Source organism: Glycine soja, chromosome 17, assembly GCF_004193775.1.
Source record: "Glycine soja cultivar W05 chromosome 17, ASM419377v2, whole genome shotgun sequence".
Classification (NCBI taxonomy): Eukaryota; Viridiplantae; Streptophyta; class Magnoliopsida; order Fabales; family Fabaceae; genus Glycine; species Glycine soja.
In genome coordinates this window covers 32,302,598-32,324,488 of record NC_041018.1, presented here as the reverse complement: position 1 = coordinate 32,324,488, position 21,891 = coordinate 32,302,598, and the positions used below count along the sequence as shown (strand labels likewise).

The following is a 21,891-nucleotide window of genomic DNA, read 5'->3' as shown; positions in this document are numbered from 1 at the left end:
ACAAATTTAGACAATTTATTTTTCAAAGTAAAAATATTTTCAAAGAAAGTGACATTTCTAGATTCCATAATAATATCATTAGAAATTTCAGACACTTCTGAATTAACAACCAATAATCTATAAGTAGTACTATGCAAAGAATATCTAACAAAAACACAATCAACAATTTTTGTTCCAATTTTTCTTTTCTTATTAATAGGGATGTTATCCTTTGCAAGACACCCCCACACTTTAAAATATTTCAGATTTGGTTCTCTTTTTCTCTGTAACTCATAAGGGGTTTTTTCAAAAAATTTATAAGGCACCTATTAAGAATATGACATGCAGAATATAAAGTTTTACCCCCACATATTTTTTTTGGCAAACCATAAATTACAAGCATAGCATTTACCGTATCAAGCAAGGTACAATTCTTTCTTTCCGCAATACTATTAGATTGAGGAGCATACGGAGGTGTCACTTTATGAATAATACCATACATTTCACAAAAAATACTCATGTCTAAATATGTGTATTCTCCATATCTATCAGAACATAAAATTTTAATTTTTATTTCTAATTGATTTTTTACTTCTGTTTTATATACTTTAAACTTATCAAACAACTCACTTTTGTGATTGACTAAATACACATAACAATATTTGGAGAAATAATAAAGTATCTCAATTACCACCACATGTTAATACATCATTACTATCACATACATCACTATGAACCAATTCAAGCAAGTTAATTTCTCTTTTAATGCATGTAGTAAAACCCTTTCTAGGCCGTTTTGCTTGAATACATGTTTCACATTTTTGTTTTAAATCAATAGAAGCTTTAGGAATACGATTAAGAGACATCATTCTTTTAATAGAATTCAAATTCACATGTCCAAGCCTAACACGCCACCTATCAAAACATTCAACATTTGCAACAAAAGAAGAAATGCTAAATATTTTATTAATAGAAAGAGGCATAAGACTTAACTTGAACAAACCATCACAAATGTAGCATTTACCAATGTGTAGCAACAAAATACTTACAACAACAACGTTAAAAAGCAGAAAATAAAAAATGAGCAACAAATTTTCTAATGTTAAAGACGTGTAACGTTCACAAAGAAAATTCACCAAGTAAAAGATAATTTCCTAAAATATAGGAATAGAAGTAGTGGGATGTTTCTAGTTTCTCACAAAAACTAATTCTAAAAATATTTTATCTTTAAAAAATATAATTGATAAAGAAAATATATTTTAATTTTAAATTTTAAATTATAAGAAAACATTTTCCAACAATCTCCCACTAATTTAAAATTAAAGAAATGAAATAATACAATAAAAACATTTTCAATGGAGCATAGTACATTACGTTTTCACCCATAAATTTTTTAGACTTACTAGAACAGAACTCAAACATATCCATGATACATATTTTGATAAAATAAAATGTTACAACAAAAAAGATTATGTAAGAAAAAAATGGTTTTTCTATAAGACTATTAGAAAAAATAAAATAAAATAAAAAAAATAAATGAAAAGAAGGTGCAAAGCCTTAAACTAAATAACAAAACAACATGACCAAAATAAATTTAGAATATGACAGAACATGAATTAACAATACAATAAACAAAAAGGAAAATAATTTTAAGGAAAAAATTGTAAATAACCTGGATTGAAGAGCCCAAAAGCTATCCTAAAAAAAAAAAGTCTCACTGCATTGACAGAAAAATCTGATTGATTGTATTCCTCTTCTAAGATAAGACAATCCATTGGTTCTGATCGTATGTAGCGAAAAGATACATGAACCTTCTGAATACCAATGTTCTTGCTAAAAAAAATAGTATTTTATATAAAAAGGAAGAGAAAAAAATAGTATTTTATACAAAAAGGAAGAGAAAAAATTTGCAGAAAAAAGACAAATTGATTTTCTACTTGTATTTCTAGCTAAAGGAAAAAAGAAATATATATAAGCACAACCCAAGTGTAATATCTTAAAGGTAAAAAAGATCTTGGTAAGTGCACCATTTAAAAAATTGTAGCACCTTGAATGCTAACAAATCAAAACAAATAAAGATAACCCCAACGTGCAAGTGCAACGTGCGAGGAGAAAAAATCTTCAAACTAATTATAGTTGAACTAATCACTAGCTTAAAAAATCTTGTTATGTTAAAAATCAAAATAGAATAAATATTTATTTTATAAAAACAAAATTAATATAAATAATATATTTTTATAAATTTTAAATTATAAAACAAATATTTACTAAAATGCCCAACCTGTTATAAAATTCCCAACTGTGAAATTCTTGAATAAACCCACCAACAATGAAAAGAATTCTAGCATAAACTTCCAACATTAAGATTTTAGTATTACAGACATGAGCATCTAAAACCACACAAAATACCAATTTCATCCAGATTATTGTGTTGTATGCCATCTAATTATCCAATAGAAAACAAAAAAAAAAATAGAAGCATAATATTAATAGATACATTATCATTCTAAAGAAAAACACAAATATTGTAGATGATAACATGTAATTTGATCTCAAAATGCAAAGTAAACCTGAATATAGTTCAGACTTCAGACACAAATCCAAAACTATTAGTAGTTTTTGGTATTCATCCGAGACAGTGAACATATCCAAAATGACTGTCTCACCTCTCAAATTGCGCCACCTCAAATTAAAACTACCATACAACCGGCTAAGCTAACACATTATGAACAGGTTTCCATTGTAGGATTTCAACCATTAGAACAATATGTCTAGCTTCACTATAAGTCAAGCCATAAAAAGGCTCTTGCTAAACAACTGAAATCAACTAGCCTTTGATATTTCATCAATGATATCCGAGACGACGTTGTCCATGTCCAGATCCTTCATTCTTTTAAATGGACGCTTCATATCCTGAAACAAAGATATAGTTTGTAAACAACGTATGATTGTTTCAGCTGACATATTTAAAGAAATTGGAATTCTCTTTCCCTCTCTAAACTCATTTTCTTGTGAAGAAATAAATACTCAATTAAACAGAGGTATATATCCTAATAACTTATGTTGGAGGACAATGGTTTAAAACAAATCCCTTCTATAGCCGTCACAGATAATAAACAATATAGCACACTAGTTCCAAAATATAGCTCATTACCAACAGAGTGATGAACTTTTTGCCGCTCCCTTCTTGCCGTATTTCAAAACAACCTTTTCTTGGCTGTTCATTGATTTGAAAAAAAAAAAGGAGTCATAGTTGGATCGATCAGTCTATACCAAATTACTTAGGCAACAAAGCTTAATCAAATAATATCATATGAAACTCAACAATCATTCTCATTGTTCAGAAGTCTTAAAATGACCCTGAACTGTATGTACACAGTACAACAGTGCGTTCTCTAACTCAATTTTTTAAACCAGTAAACTTTTCAAAGCCAGTCTCACCAAAATATGCAGTGACCTTCATACATTGTTAGGTCCCTTCAGCTTTAAAATAAGGTTTTCAAAAATGGTTTGCAACCACAATTGTAGTCGCAACATCAAGGTTCTTAAGGATCTCTGCAACCACAACATTTTATCCACAATTTTTCAAAATATCAAGGATCATAACAAAACTGCAACCCCAACTGTGGTCACCATTTAAAAAGATTGCTTAAAAACAAGGTTACATTCGATTTCCCGTGTGGATAGAAATGACTAGTAAACAAAACACTGCAAATTATGAAATAACAACAATTTGAAAAATAGATCAATGACCTGAAAAGTCTTCCAAGGGTCAGTGAAAGTGTGAAACAACATAACATGATCAACAGTTATATCTTCTTTCTTAGCATACCTTCTCAGGGTTCAGAATCACAGTGATTCCAATGTCTGCCTTCTCTAGTCCTTTTTTCACCTGATTGGCCCTCGTCTTGAATGAGTTGCATTGCTTGCTGAGGCATAAAACAAAATTAACACATCCAAAATATAATATGACAGAAAACATCAACAATGAGAATAATAATAATAGTTTCACCAACGCATAAATAGAGCAAATCCTTTAAGCTTAGCAAACGAACCAAGTAACAACAACAAATACTTATTGACCTCTCTTACAAGTGTTCAACAATATTACATAAAATAAAATTTGGAAAAAATAAAAGTAACCACATATCATAACAAGCATTTTCTTGCATCCCAGTTTTTTTCTCTCCTTTTTCATTTAATCCCCAAATATTACTGTACATAAAATTCATTTCTTTTGTAACAGAGAGCAAGTACTTTTAATAGGAGGTAATTTTATTCAAATGGGATAAATTGGGTTCAAACTGGAGACCGCTAATTAAGTGAAAATAAAACAAAACCCGAAGTTTTCGGTGGTGTCTAGGTCATTGTTAAATTTTTTTCTTCCTTAAAGACATTCGGTAAATAAAATCTTGATTAAGTTATTTCAAATATTAAAATAATAAATAAATAAATAAATAAGCACACACATTCAGAGAGTACACAGACAAAAAGAAACATTGTAATAACTAGGGGAAACCTCTCTAAAGTTTTTAAATAATAAAAAAATAGAAATTAAATATAATTAATAAAAAATATAAAATAAAAAACTAATAATATAAAAGTTGTGAACAATTAATGTAAATTAAAAAAAATTAAGAAATGATTTAAAACTAAAATTGTCCAATAAATAAAAATGGAGAATGATTAGTGGATAGTTACTTAATTAGGTCAGTTTTAATCTATATAATTAATCTATATAATTAAAGAGAATTAATTATCATTACTATTTTAATATTATTAAGAATAAGGATAAAATATCTAAAGATGTAAAAACCAAAAACAATTACATAAAATTGTATTCCCGTATAGATATTATTTTTTTATTTTTGCTTTTCATAAAAAAGTAGAAAAAAAGAGGAGAGACGAACCAGTGTTCAACGACGATGGTTTTGTTCGAAGCGTCTAGAACGTTCTCAGAGGCGTCTCCTTCTTCGACTTTGTTCTCACTCTCAACGACAGTTTCGCTTTCTTTTTCTTTCTTTTTCTGCTGCTTAGAAGCAACTTTGGCCTTCTTCGCCTTCCTCTTCTCCTCCGACGCCGGCGGAGCCACCTCGGCGGCTCGCGCTGCCGCCGCACGAGTGACTCTCATAGGCGCCGCCGCCGCCGCAGCTCCCTCCGCTTTGCGCTTCGCCGGTGGCATTTTTGGAAATGAGAAATGGAAAAGAGAGAAAATTGTAATTTTGCGAAGCGCTCGTTGTGTCAGAGAGGAACATTTTTATAATTAGTGAAAGAAAAGGAGGAGGGCTTATAAAATGTGAAGCGGCAATAATGAATTTATTTATTTTTATCATTTAACATTTAATTTAATGTTGCCCAATAGTAATAAACTAAAGAATGCATTTAAAACTGTGGATTTTATCATAAATAAATATGGATTACTAAATTAAAGAATGTATTAAAACTATGGGTTTTTATCTTGTTTTTTTAATAAATATAAGTCAATAATAATTAAATAATGTATTTGAAACTATGAATTGTATCACTTATAATAAATATACAGATCAATAATAATTAAATAATGTATGATAGTTACAGTTTTTAACACATTTTTTTAATATTTATAATTGATTAAAATTTATTAAAAATATAAAATTAAAAAAATAATCTTTAAATAATAAAAGAGATTCATAAAATTTATGATTCTCAATAAAATTTTCTTAATTACAGAACATGTATTCAAAATAATATTGCTAGATTTATTATAAAAAATGTTACCAGCACTTTTCAAAAAATATTTTATACAGTAAACTAAATAGAAATCAGTTTAATGTAATTTCTAAAGTAAACATGATCAAAATCAATAAATTTATTGTATAAAATTATTTGTAATTAAATGATAAATGTCAAATGTATATATATCTTTTTCTGTTAAATGAATACTACTAGTATGTTATTACTAATTTTTTCAAAAAGTATATTTTTATTATTAACTAAATTTTATTTTAATATTTATGTATAATCTAAAGCAACAATTTTATATTATTTTTTAATCATAAATCATTATTTAAATTATTTTAAAATAATTATTTTAAAAAAGTCAATAAATTTATCATACATAATACATAATAAATTATGATTGAATAAATATATAAATTCTTTTATATTATTAGTACATATCTTTTTATCAGATTTATATATTTTAAAATAATCAATAAATTTATCATGCATAATGAGTTGTGATTGAATAATTATGTAAAAAAAATTACATTACTTTTTTCTATTTAAAATTATTAAAAATTTTGTGAATCTTATTCATTATTTAATAAAGTATAATTAAATTTTATAGTTTTTGATAAATTTTAAATTCATAATTGAGAATGTATTACCAGCGTCTTAACTTTATTATCCATCCATCATTTTCCTTTTCGAGTATTTCTTTGTTACCGCGCATGTGGGGGTACTGAACGAACGGTGTGGATCGGTTGTGAGTGAGATGGACGGTGATGATGGGGGAGTTGGAAATGGTTTCTGTAGTGATTGCACAGTGGTCGAATTGGATGGAAAAGGGGTACTTACTACGTGCGGTTTGCCTCCCCTAAACTCGGTAATAATTGTTAATAGGGGAAAAAAAGTGCTATATTTATCCTCAATTAGAATTAAAATTAAATTTTCATAATTACTAAAAAAATATTAAATGTACACTCTTTTAAATATATTTTATTTTATTTTATTAGTTGAAACTTATTAATTATCAAAATGTGTGAATCAACTTGTGTGGACACGAATAAATCCAAAAACTTATTAAAGGATAAGAAATTTCTTCATTTGTAATAATAAAAAATAATTAATTTTACACCAACTAACATTAATCATTAATATAAGTATTATAATAATAACATAAATAATTACACAATTGTACTTTAACTAGCTTAAAATTATAATTTATATACATGAGAAAATTACCGAGGGAAGGGGCTCAATTAAATAGAATACTAATATATTTGAAGGTGTGTTGTAACACTTTTATAGTAGTATGTTTAAGTAGTTTTTTTAATGCTTAAAGGAGAATTATCATAATCTACATTTTGTTATTTAATGGTCTATAGTTAATGTGTTCTATTTCTAACATTTAATTATTTAATGTATTTTTATACTTGAAGATTTTTTATTACGGCACATTTAATACTTAGTTAATGGATTATCATCACTTTTTTTTATCACAACAGTATTCGTATGAAATAGTTTCTATCAACAGTAATGATTAATTTTTAACAATAACGTGAATACACATAAGATAAGTATTCGTATGAAATAGTCTTTATGAACAGTATGATCAATCTTTGTTGGTAATGTTCATCATAACTAACGCATTCTATTTCCAACATTAATTTTTTAAATGCAAATTAATTTTAGTGATTGAAAAGTCTTCATTGTATTTATTCCTTAAAAAATGTTGTATTTTTAAAAGATTGAGAGAAATATTTTCTTGGTTAACTATATATATATATATATACTTACAAAAGTGAAAAGAGAAAGTGTTGAAAATGTTTAATTGAGAGTTGTCTTCAAGCTATGTATTTAATTTTGTATGTATAAATTTATGAATTTAATTTTATAGTATATGAATAAGTTATTTCTAAATCTATCAATTTCATAATTAAATTATTTGTCAATGAAAAAATATATTATATATAACAATGAAATTATTATAAAGTTGAAAATTTAAAAGAAAAAATTGTTAAGAAGTTAATAAATTCGTTGACTAAATTAATACAAAAAGACCATTTAACATGAAATTGAAAAATTCAAAAAATCAAATCATATGCATGTAACCTTTTAATAATATAGACCAAATTATTCCTTAAACCAAATTATTCCTTAAAAAAAAATAAAGACTAAAATGTTATGAGGTCAATAAATTCATTGATTAAGTTAATATATAAAGACGAATTTAACATGAAATTGGAAAATACTTATATTATATGCATGTATTTTTTTTTTGCTGAATGATTATATGCATGTAACCCTTTAAGAATGAAATTAACAGGGTATCACTTTCGAAAACTATATATTTAATTTTATTTTAATTTGAACATTAGTTATTAAACATAAAACTAATATATTAAATTTCTTATATTTCTATATAAATGTTTTTTAATTTTTTTGAATTATTCTTAAAAAAATACTTATTGGTAAAGTATATTTAATGTCACTATTTAATTTCAAAATATAATTGAAAAATAAAATTTAATTTAAATTTTGTCCATTGCACGTTCTAAAGTGCTACTCTGTATAAAGTCATATTACCAAAAATAAGAAAGTGGAAATAATAAAGTTTAGTATGATGAAATAATTAAATAATAAATTTATATTTTTACTCTTTTCCATATTATTATTTTAAAAATATATAAAATTTATTGAACATGAATATATCGTATTTTTTCTTATTTTTTTTCAGTTAACCAACTCGATCACTCCAAAAGTTAAGTGATATATAAAAGGTCAAAATAAAAGTTTTGTTCTTATCAATATTTTTTGTTTCAATTTAGTCTCTTAAGTTTAAATTTTTTTTACTTTGGTTCGATAAAATACTTATGTTAGATCAATATGATCAATTTGTTAGTTTATATCTCACCAACTTAGTCAATTTGATGATATGTGAGATGCCAATCATCCAAAATTAATGTCATTAGTGTCAAATTTAAAATGCTAAATAACAGATACACTATAAGTGGACCACGACTAAAATGGGAGAGTGGAATAGGTCTTGCACGGTGGAAAATATTTTTGAACCGTATTATTAAAATGAAGGACTGGATGTGGGAGGGTGCATCAGAGTGAGAAAGTAGCATATAATTTTATTCTTTAAATAAAATTGCAAATATAAACTTCAATACTTGCTTCAAAATTCATCTCCAAATGGCCCAAATAATATATTGGTGAAAGGAAGAAAAAAATATATATAAGAAATTTAACTTTTTATGCTTAAGGAACCAAATTGAAAAAAAATAAAAAATAAGAGACCAAAATTTTATTATTCTATTTTAGCCTACATAAATTCCTCTAGTAATGCTATCAAAGGTATTTCAATCATCAACTTGTAATTCTTTTAAATGTGTTTCTATTGTTTGTTCAGGTTTGCATGATGGTTTTTGATGGTGATTGTACAAGTGAGTTAAATTTGCTGTGATAATAATATGTTGTTTTACATTATTTCATTTAAATATTAAATGGATTAATATATTAACTTTAGTGTTGCTAAATTTAATGAGGCTCTACAGGTACTCTTATAATATAATATGAGTTAATTTAGGCTTCATTTCTTTTGCAATGCTGTCATAAAGATATTTCCATAATATATATAGATTTTCCGTGTTCAAATTAATCTATGTGAACTTACAACTAATTATTTAATCAATTAAAGCTAAAGGCACATCTTAAGAGAAGCAAATCAATGCGCATATTGGCTTGCAAAGCATGGCTCTGCCAATTCAGATCCTTTCACAACTTGGAATAGCTGTCTCCAGCATCTGCAACTTTCTGTTTTTGCAGGTGCAGTGGGTCAAGTTTACATTCGTTCTTAGTTTTTCCTTTGGGTTGTTTGTTTCTTGTTTTCTTCATTGATAAAAAAAAAGGTAAACAAGCATAACAAGATGATGTTACGTGCAATATTATCCTTTGACATTTTTCTAACCCTATTTATCACATACATTACTCGAAATTTTACTAGTGATAGTTAATTATATTTCTTCTTTTTTGTGGAAAAATAATAGAAAGAGCACAAAATTTGCTTGAGCCAAGAAGCAATTATAGGAAAGTTGATTAATTGAGACATAGACACTTAATTAAGAGAATATAATGTTGGTAAATATTTGTATTTTAATTTAAAATTTATAAATATATATTAATTATATTAATTCTATTTTATAAAATAAAATATTTATTTTAGATATTCTTAAGATTTTGTTTTAATGAGTCAAGAGGGGAAAACCAGAGTCAAAGATTGGATTTGTGAAACCAACAAAATTCAATGTCTTTCTTTGACTCTACACTCTACTTGAATAAAGGGTTTTGCCTCCGAAGCTAACAGCCGCTAAGCAGAGGAGAAGCTAAGCTATACAAAGCAGTCTAGACTAAACGAACAACATGGGACTCAAAGAAGGATCAATCCATTTTCATCTCTCCCTTAGAAGGGAAATCAGATCCATTCTATAGGTCCTGGCGATGATTGCCATATCATTTATAACCGGCGTGTGGTTATTGTGGACAATACTAGTAAGGTAGTAGTTCTATAAGAGTACGGTAATTGTAAAACCTTTCTACTTACCAGCTATTCCAGAATGGAATGAGCCTGTACCGTAATGAGTGAAGGCTGTTCTAAGAGAAAATCCAGAGGCCAAGAGTTCTGACTTTCGAATCAAAGAAGCGCAACAATTTGTTAAGGTTGTTTTGATACCTCTAAGTTGTTATCTAACGGTCATATTTTTCAACGGTCATATTATTCTGTTGTTGCATAAATGCTTATATATATATATATATTTCTTCTTCCTCTCTAGAGAGAATACCGACAGAGCTACAGTCCCATCCCTTTCTCCCAAAATTTTCTATTTCTTCTCTTATAAAATAATTTATTTCTTGAGAGTAAGAACATTGATGTTCATAAGGTTCGGGGATCCTTTCGCTGCACACGATCAGAACCAACAGGTTATCGTATCTTGGGAGAAGAGCGCAATCAAAATTTCTTACCCGTGCAGTGGGGGCGTTTTCTCTCTAAGGATAGCGTTTACGCGCTTCAACCCAGGCTATATCTTTCTTCCCCTAATTTTTTTTCTTGTGCTTATTGTATGTTATAATGCATTATTCATGTGTTCAATTAAATTTATTTTGCTACTGTTATTTTGTTATTTAATTCAAGACTATGCATCTTCTTCGTATTTATTTTCCATCATTTTTATTTTATTTTTCTAACAGTCTTAGAGAGAAAAACTTAGTTATCATTTTCTTCTTACATAGTCTTTTCTGCAGTAGCATTTTATTTTACCAAAATATCTTTCATGAATATGATTGACTCCCCTTTTAGTAAGTCTGAAAAATTAATGGATGAAGACACAATGTATTATGCTTTATTAAAAATGTTTTATTATATTATTTCATTTCCTTAAATTTTACATTAGTGAGAGATTGTTGAAAAATATTTTCTTATAATTTGAAATTTAAAATATATTTTCTTTATTAATGATGGTTTTGAAGAGAAAATGCTTTTAGAATTAGTTTATGTGAAAAACTAAAAGCATACTTCTAATTTCATTCCTATATGATTAGAAAACTATCTTTTACTTGGTCAAATGATCCTTGAACACAAGTCTTTAAAATCACGACATTTGTTGTTTGGTTTTTAATTTTTATTGTTTAACGTTATTATTACTACTACAAGTATTTTGTTGCTATATGTTGACTGATTGTCTCTTTATTTATAACTCATTGATAAAAGATAAGCCTGTGAAAATATAACATACAAAAATAATAAAATAAACACTTTGGTGAAACTTTATATTTTGCATGTCGTATTCTTAAAAGAGTACCTTATAAACAAAAAAAAATCTTTATGAGCTATGGAGAAAAAGAGAACCAAATCTGAAATATCTTAAAGAGTGGGGGTGTCTAGTAAAGGTTAATATCCCTATTAATAAGAAAAAGAAAATTGAAAAAAAATATTAATTATATTTTGTTGGATATTTTTTACATAATACTACTTATACATCCTTAGTTATTAATTCAGAAGTATCTGAAATTTCTAATGGTACTATTATGGAGTTTAGAGATGTGACTTTCTTTGAAAATATTTTTTCTTGAAAAATAAATTGTTAAATCTTTGTATGGTTTGAAACAAGCTCCAAAGCATTGACACAAAAGTTTGATTAAGTTATTCTTTTGTATGATTTTCAAATTAATGATAGTGATAAATGTGTGTATGTGAAACAATTTAATAATAATGAACGTGTCATTTTATGTTTGTATCTGGACAACATTTTGATATTTGGTAGTAAATGAATTTCATAAATGATGTGAAGTTTTTCTTGTCTAGAAATTTTGATATGAAAGACCTTGGTTGTGTAGATGTGATTTTGGGTATTAAGCTTATAGAGAAAAATGATGGTATGATTTTTTATCCAATCTTATTATGTTAAAAAGCTATATATTAAAGAAGTTTAATCATTTTGATGTGAAACATGTTTTTACTCCTTATGACTCATCCATCAAGTTAAAGAAAAATTTGAGTAAATGAATTTCTTCACATAAATATTCTCAAAGTATCGATTCTTTGTTGCATTTGACAAACTTTTCTAGGCCTGTCTGATATTGCACATGCAGTTGGTAGATTGGAAAGTAATTGAGGGATTTAGTGATACAAAATTGAAGTTCTGATTTTGATGAAATAAAATTGACAAGTGGTTATGTCTTTGCTTTTTAGCTGGTTGTGCAGTATCATGAAAATCTACTAGACAAATTATTATTTCACATGAAAGCAAAAATTATTGCTGTAAATACTGCTACTAATGAGGCTGAATTTCTTAAAAATGTATTATGCGATTTGTCATTGTTAAATAAGCGTATACCTCAAATTCCAATGGATTGTGATAGTCAAATTGCTATATCTAAAGTGACAAGAAAAATTTTAATGAAAAAGAAGACACTTAAGAATGAGACATAAGTCTATAAGAAATTTGATTTCTCATGGTGTCATTTCTCTTGACTTTGTCAGGTCAGAAAATAATATTACGGATCCGCTTACAAAAAGGTTGACATGTCAACAAGTATTTGAGTCGTCGATGGGAATGAGATTAAAGCCCATTATTTAGTTACAACAATGGACACCCGTCTCCGTGTGATTGGTGATCCCATGAATGGAGTTCAACGGGTAACAACGAAATTGTTTGTTGACTAAAGTACACCAAAATGAAATTTGGCGGAGTTGTTCCGTTTTTTATTCCTATGGCGATGTGTATTATAAATTGTGGCAATATTAAGGTTGAGGTATTTATATATGTGTATTTTTGGTAAAAAAAAATATCTCTTAATGAATCCGATGACAATTATTGTAGGGGTGGGGGTCACAACCCACTCTTTGAGGATTCACCTAGTGAGTGTGGTGGTGGGGCCGCCAAGTGAGATATGGGATAATCTCTAAGTGACACTCACGAAACAAGATACAAGCGCAAGGCCGTGTAACGCGCTACCACTGATTAGAACCTAATTGAACGCCAATATTGTAGGGGTTGTGTACTAAAGTTCGGTTAAAGAATATGTAGTTCAAGACAATCAAGTCACTACATTTTTCTCGGATGGAAGTTCATAAACACTAGGTATAAGGCTCAAACCCGGAAGGTTCCTTATACCGAAATACAATATCACATGCTCTTTCTCTCATGTTTTTATACAAATTATCTTTTAGAAAACATATTTTAAAATTTTAAATTATGTGGGGGAATGTTGGTAAATATTTGTGTTTTAATTTAAAATTTATAAATATATATTAATTATATTAATTCTATTTTATAAAATAAAATATTTATTTTAGATATTCTTAAGATTTTGTTTTAATGAGTCAACAATTTGTTAAGGTTGTTTTGATACCTCTAAGTTGTTATCTAATGGTCATATTTTTCAACGGTCATATTATTCTGTTGTTGCATAAATTCTTATATATATCTTTCTTCCTCTCTAGAGAGAGAATACCGACAGAGTTATAGTCCCATCCCTTTCTCCCAAAATTTTCTCTTTCTTCTCTTATAAAATAATTTATTTCTTGAGAGTAAGAGCATTGGTGTTCATAAGGTTCGGGGATCCTTTCGCTGCACACGATCGGAACCAACGGGTTGTCGTATCTTGGGAGAGGAGCGCAATCAGAATTTCTTACCCGTGCAGTGGGGGCGTTTTCTCTCTAAGGATAGCGTTTACGCGCTTCAACCCAGGCTATATCTTTCTTCCCCTAATTTTTTTTCTTGTGCTTATTGTATGTTATAATACATTATTCATGTGTTGTCAATTAAATTTATTTTGCTATTGTTATTTTGTTATTTAATTCAAGACTATGCATTTTCTTCGTATTTATTTTCCTTCATTTTTATTTTATTTTTCTAACATATAATATTGGAAAAAACATAATAAAGTTTCTTTCTTTCGCTCATTTTTATAGCTCTTTGCTCAAGATGCCTAATAATTTTTTTGTTATCTAAATAGGAGTCGTTTGAAGATGGATGACCTTTTGAAACCCTACAATTGAATGGTATTGTGATTAAAGGCCTTTTAAAGATGTTCAAATTCTATGTTAATTTTCCAACAAATGCATTACAGGTTCAATGGTAATTAACTAAGAAACTAGAAGGTTTAGGGCACAAAATTGTTGAGATTGCAGAAGTTAAACAGATAGAAATGTTTGCTAATGCAATTTTGCTGGCGAATGAGTTGCTTCTGTGTGTTTGTCAAGCTTTAACATAGCACTTGAGGTGATGATTGTAAAAGAAAGGGACAAGACAAACACAATGTTTTTCTTATCATAATTCTTTTTAGGATATCTTAAGTGATTTAAATTTTATTATAAGGTTCTATATATTTTTTTTAACAATTGTTATACTGTTCAACTAGAAATAGCCTTTTGAAAGTAAAATATATGAATGGATAATTGTCTAGATATTGTTTGCTTCGTAATAATTTTTTATATGGTCAAGTATTGACTTTTTTTCTTTTAGTTACCATTTTTTATATTTACTATCATCCTTTCAAAAACATTGATCTCAATTTCATTAAGTGTTTCTTAAAGAGATGGTTAATTTTAAAATATTAAGGATGATTTTAGAGTAACAGTACAAATTATTGACAAATTTAAGGTTACTAACTAAATTAGTCAATAAATTTCTTAAAGAGTATAAATTAATTAAAAATGTCTTATATATAAAGACAAAGGGAGTACTATTATTGTTGGCATTTGTTATATTTACCATTGTATGCACAAAGTCATTATTACCCTTTAACTTGTGTTTGTGTGTGATGATTGTGATGCTTGTGTTGCAAGACACATGACTCAACCATTAGAATATGAAAATCCTATTTATTGAGCTTGTAGAACACTCGATGAATAAATTATTCTCAAATAACATAAACTAAATTGTGTGGGTAGAAGGTCCATATTCGTTTCATATTACCAAATCAAATCTTAAATAAAAAGAAATTAAAATATCTCCGACTCAAAATAAAGTCATCCAAGTTTACAAGAAAAAGAAAAGATTAAATAGCGGAATAAAATAAGATCATCTGTCATATTCAGAATATCATGCGTAATCAAACAAAACCCATGTTCCGATGTCATATCCTATCAAAGCATTCCCATAAGAAAGGCTATGCCTCTCCATCTCTAGCATGATAATCACCGTGAGCTGGCTCACCTGAAAGAGCATGGCATTCAGCCCAAACACAAACACACACCAGGAGTTATCACATTCCTATATAAATAAAGCACTAGAGCATATCAGACATGTAAACAATATAGGGCCAAACTTACATATACATCATCATCACTTCACAAAAATCATACACAAATGTTCGCACTCATTCAAGTCCACACACTTTAGAAACAACACCAAGTCTTTATTCGTAACTTAATGAAAATCAAACATAGGCATTATGCAACTGATATACTAGACTCAAGCCTACATGCAATGTGATACCATTTTTAGTGAAAAACCTCGTCAGACACTTAGGAGTACATGATAAGACAGGACACACGATGAGTAAGTCAGGTCATTCTCACTAAGTGAAATAATAGGGAGACCAGTCAGGATCACGCTATTTTGTGAGAATGCTCCAACCATGTGGGATCATTACAAGCTTAAAGGAGCACTCAAACTGGGTGTATTTACCCCCAAGAATAAGACTCCACGAAGTTTGTTCGAGCCTCTCCCTCTTGATTCAGGTTCAACCCAGAAAATACTTTAACGCATACTCTACCTACAAACTAAGAAATACACATAACTACTCAGTTCTTTTCAAAATCTCAATTATTTTCAAGATCATTTTAACTCATCGAGTCCCACATGGAGCCCATCACAAAAATCGTCGTGCATTAACTCATTTCCCCTTAAAGAGTTTTACAGTTGTGTGATTGCACAATTCATAGCCCACAACTCAATGCATACAACATCTTAGTACACATGTATCTCACAATTCAACAACGTATACTCAATTTATCACATACACACAATGTTAATCACAATGTCATAATCTCAAAACATGTTATCACGCCTCATGAGTCATATACACAAAACATGTATATATTAAATCAAACTATATCATTTTCAATTAAAAAGAGCATCTACAACAATTAAATTAACACTACATTAAAATTTATTACTAGTAAGTATTAGTTTTATAAACTTTATTTATTTTAATTATTTATTATTATATATAATATATATAAACTTAATGTGTGATATCATCAAAATTAACTAAAGTAAAAAAAAAAACAAAATTTAGTTCTAAATTCACATTGGTTTCCATCCAAAAGGAAATTTCACCATAGTCCTCCTCAATGAGAAATATGACACGGGTTTTCAATTTGAATCTAATTAAAAACAATTGTGATATAATAGAATAAATTTGTCCAATTCTTTAACACCTAATTGATGTCATATGAATATAGTAAAACCAAACCATTCAAGTATAGTAGCCACAAAAGGCATTCATGGTTTTCGAAGATGTGATAAAAGCAACAAATAACAATCATAGATAGATTTGTTTCTAAATAGATCATTAACTAATAACGTAAGGAAATCGTCATACTAAAAATCTGAATAATTAATATATATCAAGATTCAAATAATTCCATAATCAACCACTAACGTGTAATTATATATCGCTAAGAAAGAGAACCCACTTTCCTTTACAATAAACCCCTCCTTACTTAATTTCATCAATTCACGCAAATTAGAAAATTTTCAATTTCTAGGGTTCACACTCAACACAAGAACACGTCAATCTCGCATCAGGACATTAATTGGTTTGTTAAACACAGTTAATTCACAATTAAAAGCATAAGAACAAAATTGAATTTCATAAAATAGACTAAAATAACCCAAAATTGATATTTTAGGGATTCCTACAGATGTTCATTCTAATCTCCAAGTGAAAATAACTCATTTCTTACCTCAACATAGTCACTCAAGAGTTCTTTGGCTGCAATGGTGGCGTTTTCGATGCCCTCTAAGGTTCCTCCTTCAGTTGTTTTGTTAGGATTTTGTTTGAAGCGTAAGAGGAAAGAAACAGAGAACATAAAAAATAGTGTAAAACTACTACTATGAGGGTTAAAAGCTCTTTTATATAGTGAGAAATCTAGTGACCCAATTCTTATTCTTATTTTTCTAGTTTATTTCATTAATTATAAAAACACTCTTTTTTCTCTGTTAAATAAATAATAAATAGATAAATAAACCTCTCTCTTATTTTCTAAAACTCTCTTTTTATTTTCTAAAAACTCATATTTATTATTTATTCCAAACCTCTATTTTATTTGAATAAAACTCATTTATTTTAATTAAAAACCCTTGTAATTAATTTTACAAAAAGTGGGATGTTACAAAGAGTGACAACTTTGATGACTTCCACAGCCACCGTGACAAAGCTTTTTTATGTTATTAGAAGATGAAGCCTAACCTCTTGTGGTCTACACCACATCGCAAGGTAAAGAAATGAATAAACTTTGGTCCAGTAATTGTTTTTGGGTTAAAAATTTGTTCCTTCTACCTCCTACTCAATGTAAACCAATTCTTGCATGATGCAAACAAAATGCAAATTCAATACTCGGTGTTTACAATTTATTGGCAAATAAGTCCATGAACAATATAACTTAATGTCATTTTAGTCCATGCACAATACAACTTACTAACAATATAGTCTACGAAACCCATTATAATTAGTATAAAATGGAATTACATAACAAGTTACATCATCCCTAAACCAACTACTTATGTTACAATTTCATTCAATGTTAGCAAGGAGTTAGATCATTCCTAAACTGACAACTTACATTACCATTTCATTCAATGTTAGCAATGAGTTACAACATCCCTAAATATGCTACAACATATAAAACATAGAAAAAACACTATTTTTTAACCTTTAACTCCTTGTACAAGCCATCAATCTTCATCCTCAACTGTTCCATCCACTTCTCTTCAATAGGATTAACCTATTAAAAAAATCACATTTTCCATCATCCTACACGTTAATGATGGCTACCCAGTCAATGTATAATTTTTTTAAACAAAAAGTAGAGCAACAACAAACAAAGCTTAAGACAAAAATTGAAATAACCTTTGGCAATGGGCAAGCATACAATAAGGACGGTGTCTAGGGTGCGAAAGTGAAATACTTTCACACCCTACGAAAGTTTTGAAAAAAGCAACGTTTGATTCTTATCCATTGGATATGAAGATTAAAATATTTAATGGTTGGGATGTGTCAAGGGTTACCGGTTGATAGAAGAACCATGTAAAAAAAACAACGAATGAATCGCGTTCGTCGGATTGAAATATTAAAAAATTAAATGGTTGGGATCTGTTGAGGGTAGGGTAACGGGTTGTAATGAGGAAGAACGCTCCAGTTTCCCCTTTCGCGAAAAGTAGAACCTTGCATATGCTCCAGTTTCCCCTTTCGCGAAAAGTAGAACCTTGCATACCCTAGCAGAGGTGGTGATTTTGCGATTGAAGCAAAGCCATGTCTTCGTTCAGCACTATTGAGTAGAACATTGGCTTGGTCGCGGTAAAATGATCGAAGCTGAAAGTTGTGTTCGTTGAGCAAGATTGAAAAAGAAGACGAAAGAAAACCAAGGTTGGGGGAGCTTCGGGGCCAGATCCGCAACTAACATTGAGGGTTTCGTCCTACGACGTCAAAAACCTCGAGAAAGGTAAGGCTTAGTTGTGAAAAAACAGCAGTTTGAATGTCGGGTTTGGCTTACCGTCGTGTTTGGGTTTTTACGTTTGTTTTTGTTTGTTCGGTGTTGGTTGGTGATTGGTGATGCAAATGGCAAGCACGTCAGGGTTAAGGCAGCTGTGAGGAGTCATGTAAAATTTGGTCATCACTTCGAGGAAGTCCGTATTTGGTGAAGGTATTTCCACTCTTTTATTGGTTTTTATTGTTAGTGTTGCAGTTTGTTCAGTTGTCCCTATTAGTTATTTTTTCGTTGTTATATTGTTGTTTTGATTGATTTTCATTTTGCAAAATGGTTTGCCTCAATGTTGTTCTGTGTTGTTATGTTATGTGTTGTAGTTTTGAAGATGCATGCGGTCTGTATGAGCAGTAGTTTTGCAATATAGGTGTTAGTTTGCAAGGTGTGGATTGTGGAAAATGGGGGATTTGGATGGAGAATTTTTAAGGAAAAGGAAGATTAAGTTAGTTGTATGATGTTTATATGAATATGGGATGATTTGGATGATTAACCTTGTTGAGTTGACATGTTCGTGGAACAAGCTGAAGAAGTGCAAGAAGTGGAACAAGTGATAAAGTTATGAATAGCCTTTTTCAATCCTTTGGAACATTTGGTCATTCATGTAATTTGACATGTTTTATGTGGTAATTGTTGTAATATAGAGTTGCACATGATGTCTATTAGTATTTATAATATTAGGTTGTGGCTGCTATTACAGTGATGGAGATCTGAAAAGAGTTGTCATTGGGGCTGAAATTGTGGTAAACAAGTCTTGTTTAAAAGGTGTTTAAGGGGTTAAGGGGTTGTTGTCCTCCGTAAACGGTGCCATGGAAAGGAGTTTGTCCTCGTACACCTCTGAGACCCACAATTGCGTGTTTTGTCTCTGTAACATAGAGCCGCGTGTTTTGTCTCTGTAACATAAAGCCTCCACTAGTGACATTGTGGACTGAGAAAAATCCAGGGAGGCGTTTTTATGGTTGTGGTCTATACAAGGCAAGGAATATTAATTTGGTAGGGGTTATGTTATGTGTTAATTGTTGATTGTTTTTGGTTATTTTGGGCATGTAGGATACAGGTAGGAAAGGGTGTAATTTTTTTCAGTGGCATGATTCAGTTGGCAACAATCGTCAAAAAAAGATCATTGTAGCCTTGATGAAGGAGGTTGATGAATTGAAGTTGAGGGAAAAGGATTTGCAAAGCAGGATGAGTGACATGAAGATGAAGGAAAAATTTATATGGATTGTATTGGTTGTTTGTTGGGTCTGTATTTGCTTGTTAGTGTGTTTATTATGTAGCAAAGGAGTATAATTTGATGATATAACAGGGGGGAATGTAATTTGGCAAATGGTTATTGGTTTTTTGTAATGTGCACATTGTAATTGTGGAATTTTTGAATTGGAATGTTAATGAAAGAAGATATAATGGGTGTTAAAATTTGGTAATGTTGTGAATGAAATATTTATTGGGTAGACTGACATAGTAATGATGATATATTCCTTAATGATGATATATTTCATTTGTGATAAACTGGAAATCCTAATGTTATTGTTACTGTTAAGAAATTTGTGTTGAAATCAATCATTGAGGGGCAGTTACATACATATAAGTCGATGTAATTTGAACATTTAAATAATTTGAGGTTGTCATCTGAGTTGTGTTAGAGGAATTATTGAAGAAGAATGTTATTAGTAAGTAAGTAAACATACCCTAGTGGCCAGCGGGTCGTCGCTATGCAAAGGTACGGGAGAGGGTCATTTGATGAAACATAAGCATTTTTTATTATTTGGGGTTAATAAAAAGTTAGGGGGAGGAGAGGCTGGCCCATTCCTAGGACAAGGCATCTGTAGCTTAAGCATTTTAGGAAAAACACTTTATCCATCTATAGGTGAACTTCTCCCTTTGCCATAATACCGACTAAGTAACTAATATGTGTAGATAGTAGTCAATAAATAAATTTTTTAATAACAACATAGTTTTGTTAAATTTTAATTTTTATAGATAGTAAAAATATGTACTTCTACTATCAGTCAATAAAAAATCATGATAATTGTGACTTTTTTATATAATTGTTATAAAAAGATTATATGGCATTTATATACTGATGTACCATTAAGAAATTTGTGGCCTGTTAATTTGTAGAGTTGCGAAAATTGGTAAGAATGGGAAGTTCAAAAAACTTGAATAACGTGGCAGATATATGAAATTTGGAACTATTGCTTGGGCCCGACGAATGAAAAGAAAGCTATAGTTATATTCCACTTAAACCATTATACATTTGCATGTATATTAATTTGTTTTTTAGAGCAGACATAAATAAAAGGTAATGTGCAAATAACAATAGATTCAATATTGATAATATATTTAGTGTTGAAAGTGAAATAAGCAAATTGTTTAGGGAAGTGAAAAAGATCCACAACTTAAAGTACATAAAATGATTTTAATAATCTCAATTTTTGTTGCGGCGGATGACAATTTCCCATATTTTATCTTTGCTCCTGTAATAGAAGGAGACCTTATCGCCGTGTGAGAAATCACTATCCGTGAGGAATTGATACCATGGTTGTACAACATATCTCTGGCTCATTCCAATGTGAAGGACCACAACATTCCAATGTAATGGAGGTCCAATTCTTCTCAGGATGGTCATGTGTTTACCATAGGCATTAACATGTGTCATGACACAATTTGGAAGTCTCTGGAGGGTAGAAAAAACAGTGTCATATATAAGCAACAATTTGTATAAAGAAGTTGGAACATGTTGTCATGGTTACCAGCGGTTCCGGTGCAGCAAGCATTGACTGTGTAATTTCAAGTGTCCAAATATGCTCTCTTGAGAAGAGGCATGGCCTTGCGCAACTCTGGTGTTGTAGTGAGGGGATGAAATACATGTCAAAAGTGGAGTTGTTTTCGCATGCCAAGAATTTAATGGTCACAAATTAAAAAATTTGTAA

The 21,891-nt window shown here is 29.3% G+C and overlaps 1 protein-coding gene across 1 annotated transcript; it reads right to left on the bottom strand.

Annotated features, from left to right (window-relative positions):
- Positions 1 to 2,454: 2,454 nt before the first annotated feature.
- LOC114392581 (selenoprotein H-like) lies at positions 2,455 to 5,240 on the bottom strand. The gene is made up of 4 exons (XM_028353769.1): positions 4,890 to 5,240; positions 3,812 to 3,908; positions 3,134 to 3,196; positions 2,455 to 2,892 (listed from the first exon to the last, which is right to left on the bottom strand). The coding sequence occupies exons 1-4, from the start codon at positions 5,159 to 5,161 to the stop codon at positions 2,803 to 2,805; spliced, it is 522 nt and encodes a 173-aa protein (XP_028209570.1). The 5' UTR covers positions 5,162 to 5,240; the 3' UTR covers positions 2,455 to 2,802.
- Between the last annotated feature and the right edge of the window lie 16,651 nt (positions 5,241 to 21,891).

What these genes read in the sequence shown, in the direction of transcription:
- LOC114392581 (XM_028353769.1), bottom strand. Translation starts at nt 5,161, where the DNA reads ATGCCACCGGCGAAGCGCAAAGCGGAGGGAGCTGCGGCGGCGGCGGCG. An exon ending in TGATTCTGAACCCTGAGAAG is followed by an intron (nt 3,197 to 3,811) that starts GTATGCTAAGAA and finishes ATCAATGAACAG; the next exon opens with CCAAGAAAAGGTTGTTTTGA. An exon ending in AAAAGTTCATCACTCTGTTG is followed by an intron (nt 2,893 to 3,133) that starts GTAATGAGCTAT and finishes TCTTTGTTTCAG; the next exon opens with GATATGAAGCGTCCATTTAA.